This window comes from Mus caroli, unplaced genomic scaffold (genome assembly GCF_900094665.2).
Source record: "Mus caroli unplaced genomic scaffold, CAROLI_EIJ_v1.1 scaffold_9868_1, whole genome shotgun sequence".
NCBI lineage: Eukaryota > Metazoa > Chordata > Mammalia > Rodentia > Muridae > Mus > Mus caroli.
The window spans coordinates 37383-49779 of NW_018390265.1; the positions used below are offsets into that span (position 1 = coordinate 37383).

At 35.8% G+C, this 12397-nt stretch overlaps 1 protein-coding gene across 1 annotated transcript; it reads right to left on the bottom strand.

The window, feature by feature from the left end:
• Positions 1-3311: 3311 nt before the first annotated feature.
• Positions 3312-4256, bottom strand: LOC110288565 (olfactory receptor 497-like). The gene has a single exon (XM_021154873.1). It carries the CDS (start codon positions 4254-4256, stop codon positions 3312-3314), a length of 945 nt encoding a protein of 314 aa, XP_021010532.1.
• Positions 4257-12397: the final 8141 nt, after the last annotated feature.

The following is a 12397-nucleotide window of genomic DNA, read 5'->3' on the forward strand; positions in this document are numbered from 1 at the left end:
ACTCTTATTAACTGACTTAGTTTTAGTTTTTATTTTTCAATTTGTCTAGTCTGCTTTTTAAAATATATTTTAGCCTTCATTGTGTGTGTGTGTGTGTGTGTGCACAACTTATGGGAGTCAGTTCATTTCTTTTTTCATGTAGTTTCCCTAGGATCAAAGTCAATTTATTAGGCTTTATGATATTGACTTCTCACTGAGCCTCTGCTTTTTATCTTAATAATACTCAGGTTGGGAGCTGTATACAAATCTCTCTCTTGTTCTTAGTCTTTATCACTTGACAAACATCTCAAAGTATCTGGTACAATTTAATGATAGTCTGACTATATAATACGTTAGAACTTTAGTCATGTCAACCCCAAATTCTTGAACATAAAGATTAGCTTCTTCAAAAACAGCAAATCCACATCTCTGAGGTCACAGTATTCAAGTATTTTCTGTATTTTATATTACATATTAGCTAAGGTTAGATTATTGAGAAATAAGTTAATGACCAGCAAGAAACATATTAATGAAGATTTATAGCTCATTCTTGACTTGTTTGAGGATAGTTTAGGAATAAGACAATGAGAAGATATAAAAAATGAGTGGTATTTGCTCTTACAACTTAAAATTCTTTCTGAAATATTGTGTCAGATTGGAATTGTTTTATAAATAATTACAGAATAACCACTGGACCATTCTTTCCATATAGAAGTACTTGTTGAATATTTATTATATCCTAGAAAAAAATAAATACCAAAGGAATGTTACCAAATGAAAAATCAACCTTTTAAAACTTAGAACAGTGTAGAAAAGAACAAACAGAAGTGAAATTAGTGATGCAAGTTGCCATTGTGGGAATGGGTTATAGTAGTTTATGTAAGGTAGCAATAAAATCTCCATGGGGCAAGTGATATCAGAGCCAGAAAATGAGAAGAGCTTTTAAGAATAGAGAGTAAAATGTAACTAGATGGAAAACATCAAGTGCACTCATCCTTATAATCTCAATAAAGAAAAAGTCAGAGCAATTCAAGCAAGGGATCATGAAATGTAGAAAAGTGTTAGAATTCTATTCTGAATGGGATGGAAGGTATTAAAATATTTCAATAGGAGTAACATATTATGAAAATGTTTTAAATATCATGTGTTTTACAAACAGCTTGTCTCATGAACCCCACAAGGTATAATAACTACCAGCTTGTTAAGACATGCCTACTCTTACTATTTACAGGAGCCACATAGGAGAAGCCAAAAACTAGCAGTTGATCTTCCTGAACTGTTTTCTCCATAGATTATAAGGCTATTACAGATTTGTTCTTTTAGGTAAGTCTGAGCAAATTACATTTGAGGAAATATTCCTCCTATTAACATACTTTTCATATATATATATATTCATATATATATTCATTCCTTAGGTAGTAGCTCACCCTTTTGAGCAGATTTCTGCAGAATAATGAAGCTGTACTGTTTTATACTGATGCTATATAGACAAATAAATAACTTCTTAATTCTTAATTATGACTCTATAAGAATTTCAAAAATTATATTAGTAATTTTTTATAGTGGGACTGTCATTAAGCCCTGTCTGCTAATCAAAATTGCAATGAGAACTCTGACAGTCTTCAGGTGTCATGAGTTATTTGTGTCTGAGATAGAATCAGGGATTTACAACCTAGAGCACATTCCAAGAGGTTGTAAAACAATCACAGGCCATAAGAGAACTAACAATTTAATGTAGGTACAAGGACAGAATATAAAAAAGTGACTGAGTTTATCAATATGAAATTTCAATGACAACTTGGTTATACTCTTTAGCTCTCCATAAGCCTGAAGAGCTAGTGACAGATTATGAACATTTAGCCAGGTAATTACTCTTAGTGAATACGTATGTAAACATTTCTGTTGTAAACTTCTTATTCAATTTATTATTTGAATTTATGTGTAAACTCGTGGTGAACTTTTTACCATGCGATCATGTATTCTGTAATATGTATACATGCTGAGAACAAAGATATCTCAGAGAACATTTTAGAGAGAAAGAGAAGATTCTTTTAGAAAGAATTTTTGGGGGGACTTTTTAGAGAGCACAGATATCAAAGACTGTTTTAGATATAGAACTTAAAAATAAAGATTAAAATCACTTTTCAAAGTATTCTCTTTTTTTTTCTGTGACTTTCACTAGAGTTAGAACCAGCCAACTTTCTGCAGAGAAGGGGTATCGAGTACTTTATTTAATACTGTGATGTTAGGCTAAAGGTATTACTTGTCTAAGCCAGTAGTTTTTAACCCTCAGAATGAACAAGAAAGGTTATAGGACTTTTGGAAGTTATTAGCAAGCATTCAGTATAGTTAGACAGCTAGAAGGTCTGAGACCATCAATATTTAAAGCTACACCTATGTCTGACTCTGTGTCCCATTTCAACCTATTCCTGGCTGGGCAGGCTCACAGTATGCTATATACTGACACAAATCTTATAGGAGTAACCATTTTCTGACTGAATCTAATGCTAGTTCCATAATGTGAAATCCATGCTTAATACCACCCTCAGGGACAAACTTGTGCTATAAAGTTTAAATGCCCTATTAAAGAATCTACCAAAATTTTATTATGAAATGGAAATAGTGTTAAAACACTTTGAAATGACTTGTCATTATACCAGTAGATTAGCATATTTCTCAAGCATTATAAGAGAATTGTTGTTTTGCTCACCAATATGAAGATAATTAGAGATTGTTGAAGCTTTAAATGGGGCACTCATTTTACTCCCTTCTATTCTACAAGCAAAGAAGTCATTGTCAAAGAGTAGATAGAGATTTCAAGAGACAGAGGTAGGAATGATTTCAAAGACACTTTTCAATGACTACAAAGAAACCGTTTAAATAGGCACAACAGAATGGTTGCAGATATGAACTCATGGGAGCTGTGTCAGTGTGTCTGAGCTCAAACCATACAAAAGCCCAACATGGAATTAGAAGGAGAAATTGACAACTGATACTTGCCAGGAGAAGGAGACTCAATTGTTTTTAAGGAATTGTCTTTGCCTGTATACCAAAGTCTATAAAGGCAGCACAAGTATTATATGACAAAGAAAACATGGAGTTGAAACAGGGAACTATAGGATTAAGATGAGTTAAGGAGAGGGGGAAAATTCTCTAAGACAGATTTTAAAATACAAAAATGGGAAATGCAATAAAAATAGTTACATATCCTGGGAGGAAAATGAGATGAGAAAAGAGTAGTAAAAATACTAATGAGCAAACTTGAGATGGTAGTCATATGGGGCTTGCATGATTTTTAGTATTACTTTAAATTTATAAATCAAAAGATTACTTTAAGAAAGTGTTTTCTTACCAAGATGTCTTCTCAGAGCATCCTTAATCTCATTATTTCTGAGGCTGTAGATGAGGGGATTCAACATGGGGATGACCACCATGTAGAACACAGACACCACCTTGTTCTGGTTAGTAGAGAAGCTGGACTTGGGCATCACATAAATAAATGTGATTGTCCCATAGAACAGAGTGACTGCTGTGAGATGGGAGGTGCATGTGGAGAAGGCCTTCTGTCGCCCCTCCGTGGAACGCATCTTTAGGATGGTGATAAGGATGTAGGAATAGGAGATGACTATGATAAACACTGTTAGCATAGTAACTGAGCCAGCAGAAAATGAAACAAGAACTACGGAGATACTGATATCAGAACAGGACAGCTCAGCTAAAGGAGCAAAATCACAGAAAAAATGTTCAACTCTATTTGAGCCACAGAATAGAAAAGAAAAAAAGGAAACCATAGCAAAGGAAGCATTGAGAAGACCTCCTATATAGGATCCCACAACCAACTGGACACAGACTTGTGTGGACATTTTGGTGGAATAAAGTAGTGGGTTGNAGATTGCCATGAAGCGATCATAAGCCATGGTAGCCAAAAGGAAACATTCAACTGACCCAAAGATATCACCAAAGCTGAGCTGTATGCCACATCCAAGGTAGGAGNTGGTGTTTCTCTCCACCAGGAAGTTAACAAGCATATTGGGTGTNACAGAAGATGAAATGCCTATGTCTACAGAAGCCAAGTGGCTGAGAAAAAAGTACATGGGATGATGGANCTGGGAAGAGACTCTGATGAGAAGGATGGTGCAGAGGTTCCCAGACACAGTTACCAGGTAGATGCACAGGATGATGCTGAAGAGGACGACTCTAAGAACTGGGTCATCTGTTAAGCCTAACAAAAGGAACTCTGTTACTGTAGTGTGGTTTCCATCCTCCTGGAAAGCCATGGGATAGTGTAGTTGCTGCCAGATCAAGGCTGTGATGAAGAAAGTACAGAAATAGATTAATAAGTAGGTCTCTTCNTTTCATTTAATACTGACAACAGGAGCATTAATATCATATTATTTAAAATTGCATCAATAATGTATGTTTTACTGAGATTGGCATTGTTTGTTCATTTATGTGTCTGTTGCCTGGATGTTATATGTGTACACTTTTGACGATCATGTTAGCTTTAGGGCTTACCAATGGATGGATAAGTAAGGAATCTTTGAAAACTCTAGGTAGCTGGGAAGAGTGGAAGAAGGAGGAGAAACTATGACTGAGAAATATTGTATGAGAGAAAAAAATCTATTTTCAATAAATAAAAACAGAATCTTAGTTTTATACACAATCACTCTGAATAATTTGCCTATGTAAGTATGAGGTGTTTATGTTTCTTTTGTTACATATTTTTCTGATTGCATCTGATTTCTGTTTATACAATGCTTGGGAATATAGTGCATTTTCTAAGAAAAAAATGTCTACATTTACCAGAGGGGGGGGGGTCTTACCTCTTGAAATAAGAATTCATTTCAAAGTAAGAAGTCCAAAGTTTTTATGAATTTATAGGTGCAAAGTTGTCTCCATTGTCTTTGTCACTGAATATAAGTCCCTGCTGAGGCTCTGGAATCCAGTGTGAATTCAAAGCATCAGGGATCATTACCTCATTCCCAGTGAGTGCTGAGCAGTTCATTTCACAAAAACACAATTAATTTTCAAGGAGTCTCTCAATCTCATGCAATATTTTGTTTTCTTCTTTATGTGAGTATTGATGTACTTGGTAATCATGAAAGGTACAGAATAACTAGTTATCTTAGGTAATTGTTCAAGTTGATATTTGATTCAGGTTAATTCAAACTAAAAGATATTAAATGAAGTAAACTATTTTGACTTTTTTTATTCACATACATGGATATTTCTTTTAGTATTTTAGTGGTTGCTCTAACATATTATTTTAGATAGGTTCATGGTGAATATAGGGGTGGATGAGATACAAAGTTGAATAGCTATTTGAGTCAAACACAATTTTTATAGGCAAGAGTATAAAATGTAATGTTAACTAGAATATAGTCCAAGAAAGGTATGGATGATTTCCAAGTAATGAGTAACATTTATAATTCATACCCTCAAGTAAGTGACATGTGGTAAAAGCTTATGTCGTATAAGGCAGGATAGAAGGCACATTGATTTTCAACCTAAAGAGTCATCTCTATTACTAATCTTTCAATAAGTTCTACACTGCTCCCTTGATATTTTCTTGATAAACGTGTTTGGCCACTGAACATTAATCGACTTTCATTCAAAGTGTCTCATGTCCCTGCTGGCAGAGGAGAGACAGGATCATCACTGAAAACTCCATGTCAACTAGCCTGGAGTATAGAGCAGCAAATGACAGAAAAGACCCTGTATCAAAGGGTTGGAAGATCAGTAAAGACAATCATATTGAATTCTGAACTTCATATATGTATTNTGGCATGCAGGTAAATCAGCTCACATGGACACATGTNTAACTATGCATACACACATTCAGAAGTAGCAGTCAAAGCTGCTTTCTCTAAGCTATATATTTACCAATTTGTGTAAGTTATCTTTCTCTTTTAAAGATTGTCTTTTGTAATCCATGTTGACTTTGAAATTCCTAGGTAGCTAAGAAAGAGTTTTAATGTCTGATATTCTCTAACCAACTCTCAAGTATTTAACTGACAAGTATCTAACACTCATTTTATGTGGTTTTGAGGATCTAGCAGAGAACTAAAAGTATTCAAGGCAAGGATTATATCAATTGGGTTATTTTTATAAGCTAGTATCTTATCTTAAATTACTAATTTGTTTACACACACACACGCACATACACTCATACATGCAATTTTCTTTGTGCAGAGGTGAGAAGAGGTTGAGATTAAACTACTTTTCTAAATGTATTCATGGGTCACATTGGATACTAGAATGTATAGTGTGGCTAATTGTCACCAAGGAGACTTCACAGACAGCTATGGGAAAATCATTCATTCATCAATTTCTTTCAAAAATATGTGTTGAATATTTATTGTATGCTAGAAATGGGGTGAAAACTTTAGATAGGTAAAGGAAATTTTTTTAGGAAATTTAACATCAGTGGAGGAGTCGCTAGAGAATGAATATCTAACATGGCAAGTAGTATAGAAGACAAATTACATTGCCACATTATTAAGGAGCGATAGATACCATGCCACTGCAGAACCAAGACTGACTTTCACCATCCTGCTATTGAAATCAAGGTAAGGCATGTTGATTCCCTCTGAAGCACAGTTCCTTTGATTTGAGGTCATATGAGCTAGAGAAGCAAGACTTCTGCTTCACAATCTCCTGACAGTTACTGTTGAGATTCAGGAGAAAGCTACACTCTGTGCTCTCATTTATAATTATTTTTTTTATTATATGACACATTTCCAAGTATATTTTTTAAATAAAATATGATTACATCACTTCCCTCTCTTCTCTCTCCTCCCTCTGACAACTTCAATGCCCTTCCACTTTTTTCAAACTGACCATCTGTTTTTCTTTTATTTTTGTTGTTAGCTATATTTAAGTGCATAAATATGTATATATAATCTACTGATTTTACTTAGTGGAGCTTCTGTATATATAATTTCAACTGACAACTTTGATTTGGATAACAAATTAGGGGACTTGATCCTTGGAGAGATTATTTCTCTCTCCACCAGCAGCCTGATCATCAGGAGGCAAATTATACCTGATAGTAGCATAACCAGATATCAGGTTATATATCTTAGAAGAGAGCTTCCTACTGCTCCTTTGCTAGATCAGCATAACTTCTAATTTTCCAAAATAAAAACCTTGGGAATGGAAACCTTTGTCTGGGGTTGTTATTTTGATGAATGGTTGACCTCTTCATGCTGGTAATTTCTCCAGCATAAATGCTCTTTCCCTGTGCATACTATATTTGTTTCTGGGCTCTTCTTTCAGTGATTCTTGGACTCTAATATTTGGGGGTTCATCCAGTGGGATTGCTGAGGAACCCCAACATGATAGTAGAACATTTTTAGGGGTCCAATTGTTTCTGCAAATCAGTGAGTTGTGGCCCTCTGTGTTTTCACCTCTTGTCCTGTCTTTCTTGGAGTCTGCTCTGTTCAGTGTAGGGTGAGCTTTTTACTTCTCCTTCTCTGTTTCTTTGACTGACACAACCTTCGGGCTACCAGAGGCAGGGCAGCCATGCCATAGACTTCCTCCTGGCCAATTGGTTCCAGGGACACTTCTGAACTCCCTATATTAGTCATGAAAAGCTCCCATTTGTATGATTTGCACCAGATTTTGTTAGACGCTGAAAGGATGGACAGTTGTAGTAGGCCCTACCCAAGAGCAGGAGAAGCTACCATTTCCCGAGCCATCCCAGTGGCAGTGGAAGCCAGAGAACTCAGGCCAAACCCAGGGTTTGGTGGAGTCTAGTGAGTTTTTCCTGATAGACTGACCAATTGCAGAGGAGAGGCTGCCATCAGTCTCATTTGGTTTTCTTTTAAAACACCTATAGGCTTATTGTGTGTTTTATGTGCTTGTGGATTATTTGTTCTCCCCTATAACCTCAAGAGACTCCATGCTGCAGCCAGCCAGTGCCTCTTCACTGGACCTAGTCCAATTATACTACAAGGAGTTCAGATGCCTGGCAGAGAATCGAATCTTAACTCTACCTAGTTGTGTAAACTAACCATCTTTTGTAGAGACGAATGGCCAGTAGATCTACCAACTCTGTTTTTTTTAATGTTAACTCCTGGACTATGGGACATACAGGTCCCTTTGGTGGGACATCTTGGTCTGGAGAAAAATGGTTAAAACTTCATCTCCTGATTGTATACCCCTTTGACTTAGTTTTAACTCATTTCAATTATTTTTAGGAGGAAAACAAGAAGGTGAATTGGGACAACAAAAATTGATAGAGTGGAACTGCCCTTGGAGTCCCGCCATCTGCCTGGATCAAGAGGGCAGCAAGACGGAGGCTCTGTGCAGGCTGCTCTTAAAAGGTCCATCAGCTTCTCAGATGCTTTAATAAGGAAGCAGCATGGCTAATTTTGCTACAGAACATCTATGCCCATGAGAATTGGATTCAACAGGTAGCAAGGAGCATCTTCCTTAAAATTATAACTTAAAAAATAAAGAAAAAAATGATCTGTTATGAATGTATACATGTATGTGGCCACTGCATGTTATTTCTGATCTGTCTTAAATATATAAGGTTACTGTGTTTTGAATGTCTTAGTTATAAAACATTAATTTATAATTTATGACATATGGCTAAATATCTGTAATATCATTAATTGGACCACAACATATGATATAAGCCAACCAGGGTTTCTGCAGATATTTATGAATTGGGATAATGTTATACAATTCCTGTCCTAAAAATCAGACTTATAAAAGATAGGATTGAAAAATGGCTCTTTGATGAGGTTTTGAAAATGTATGTCCATGCATTTATATGTGGGAGCTTTGCTTGATAGCAGTCAAGTTTTATGGTATGAAGGTAATGCACTTGGTATTGATTTTATAGACATGGAATTGTTTAAAGTGTTAAAAATTCGGTTTGTCTTCTAGAGATTATATATATATATATATATATATATATATATACACATATATATATATATGTGTGTGTGTGTGTGTATACATATATACCATATATATATATTTATGTCTCATATATATATGAGACATAAATTTTAAAATTTATTAGATAGTTGAAATTTCTTTGTTGGTATACAATATATATATATTTATAAACATATATATATTTATGTCTCATATATATATACATATATATGAGACATAAATTTTAAAATTTATTAGATAGTTGAAATTTCTTTGTTGGTATACAATATATATATTTATAAACATATATATATTTATGTCTCATATATATATACATATATATGAGACATACATTTTAAAATTTATTAGATAGTTGAAATGTCTTTGTTGGTATACAATGGTTACAGGAGAAACAATTTTTTATTAGATATTTTATTTATTTACGTTTCAAATGCTATCCTCTTTCCCAGTTTCCCCTCTGAACACTTCCTACCGCATCCTTCCTCCCCTTGCTTCTATGAATGTTGTCACCCACTTACCCACTCAGATACTCCCACCTCCCATTCTGGCATTCCCCTACACTGGGCATCGAGCCTTCACAGGACCAAGGGCCTCTCCTTCCATTGATGTCCAACAAGGCCATCCTCTGCTACATATGCAGCTGGAGCTATGTGTCCCTCCATGTGTACTCTTTGGTGGTGATTTAGTCCCTGGGAGCTCTGGGGGGTGGGTGGGACTGGTTAGTTGATACTGTTGTTTTCCTATGAGTTGCAAACCCCTTCAGAAAAGTTTTTAAAAAAAATAACTATGATGGTTATAAAATTATGATGACTTTAAAAGTTTTATTGGACAACAGCAATCAGGTTAAAACCATATTGGGGGTTGACAATTATGATAAAAAATGCTCAGGCAATCCCTATTATTACAGATATAGATCTGATGATAAAAAATAAGAAATATGATAGCAGAAGGGTTTTATTTAAAAATACAGTTATTAGTTAATGCAATATAATGTCAAATATGTATATATATATATAATGTCAAATATATATAATGATGTCAAATATATATAATGATGTCAAATATATATATATGTATATACATACATACATATATATGTATATATGTATGTGTGTGTATATGTATATATATTCCTGATGTTCTCTACCTATAATGGATTGAAGGGTTTAAACAGATTAAAAAGATTTAAAAAAACCTCATTGGCTCTTGGAGTCCAGATCCCTCCCTTTCAGTTTGACTGAGGTCTGACAAGCCTCCAGCAGTCCTCTCCTTTCAACTCAAAGAACAAATAATAGCCAAGGACCTTGGGAGGTATTTTCCTGATCTTGTTAACCTTTTCTTTCCCAACACTGTCTTCAGCTTAAACCTAATCATACAGGAACTGTTGTGTTCTATGATGATATACATAAAAAGTCAGTAGGAAGAAAAGAGTTTCAAAGAGGGATTAAAGCCAGAGAAATGCCTGTTTTTACTAATACTAGTCCAACAAAAATATCAAGCTAAGAGCTGTAGCATTCACAGAGTCTCTGTTGCAGACTCATGCAGCCCTTATGCTTCCTGCTTCAGTCTCTGTGAGCTAATATGAAGCCTGCTCATCTAAACACATATACTAGAAACTTTTCTACATAAAACGTATCTCTTGGTTTTTATTTTTACATGGTAAATATACCTATGTAGCTTTTATCTAAATTTTTAAAATTTAGAGAAAAAACTGATTTCTCTCTAGTTTTCCAACTTGTAATATGAAAATTTGTCTCAATGTAGCCATACTTTACTAAAAGACAATGTGAACTATGTATTAAGGAACCTGCCCTCTCTCTCTTCTTTGCCTGATTACCTTGTGGGATTGAGGAACTGCTAGATTCTTGGACTTCCATTCACAGATGCTACTGATCATTGTTGGGAGTTGGACTACAGACTGTAAGCCATCAACAAATTCCCTTACTATATAGAGACTACCTATAAGTTATGTGACTCTAGAGAACCCTGACTAATACAGAAGAATGTGTATCAAGCACATAGCAGCAAAAACACCCTACTACATATGTTGTAAATTTGTACATGCTCTCAGTTTCACTTTAACTCTTTCATGGATCATAGTTACTTAAAAGTTAGATCAAGTCCAGACTGCGTGCAGTTCATATCCTCATTCTCGACTTCTTATATAGTCTAAAGCCATTTACCAATTATCAAATTAACTATTCTCATTGAAATAGTAAAAAGGATTAATACTATTTCTTAAAAATGAAAGACCTCTATGTTAAATTCTACGTCATGTCCTGGTGCTTAGTGAACAATCAGTAAATATTAGTAGTGATTATATAATTCTGGGATTGTATATTTTAATTTCTGTTGGTGTTTATAACTTTTGTTATTTTACCCAGGCTCATCCAACACAGCATTACATGCACTGTTATCTCATCATTTTTTACATTATACCTTCTCTTTGTCTAAAATATCTGGTGATTGTGAAGAACATTGAGTCAGTAAACAAAGCATGTATTTCCACAAGACAATACCAACANTATGNCATCAAANCACTTCTGTCACCTCCAATTTNGACCAGCAGAAAGGAACAACAAAACTACATACTTCTCAAAGCAGTTTATTCAGGAACCTTTCAACATGCATGCAGGAATCTCTCTCCAGAAATCAATCTCTCTAGGAATAAACAACAACCAACCCGCCCCCAATCGCAATCCCTTATATAACCCCTCAACCACACCCCATCAGCCCAGTCCACATAACAGCAGTCCATTGGCCAGAATCATCACTCGTCATATGGTCCGATCTTGCATCATGGTGCACCTGCACAGTTCTCACGATTGTTGTGGCTTATTTTCAGGTGTATGAGAAAGTCAGGTGCAAGTCATAAGACTTGGCTGCAGTCCCGGGTGCCATCTTCGGACTGCTGCCACACCCGCTCCTCACATCTCCCCCTTCTTTACTTATTGGCAGAGAGAATGCCTGTCTTAGGTTNCCCCCTGCGGCAATGCCCCTTACCCGTCCTTGGGAGACGAACAGCATTGGTTTGATCCCTGTCTTAGGTTGGTGACATGCCCAGGGAGTCTTACCTGTCATTGGCTACTTNTCTAGCATGCCAAGCCACACTTGAGGAGATTGTCCTGCCTCAACCACTGCAAAATCCTGCATCATCAAGGCTTGGGCTCTGCGCTGACGACTCTGCATNTGGCAGGTGCACGAGAAGGCCAGGATGCTGACTAATATCAGACACAGGGCAAGTNCATCAATTCTGGCCCACTCTTTCAAGCAGGAGGCAGCTGTCAGCAATCCAAAGTTTCTGCAACACCCGCGGATAAATTATTCACAGCCGCAGCAGTTTGTAAGGGATATGGCTGCAATCATGGCTGCAGTGGCAGAAATTGCTAAAGCAGTGACAATGACTGCAGCAACGCCAAAAATCCCTCTTAGGTCTAAACAAAGTCATAGCAGAAGGAGCTTGAACAGGCCAAAGTACAAAAAGAGGCATCCTAGTCACAACAGC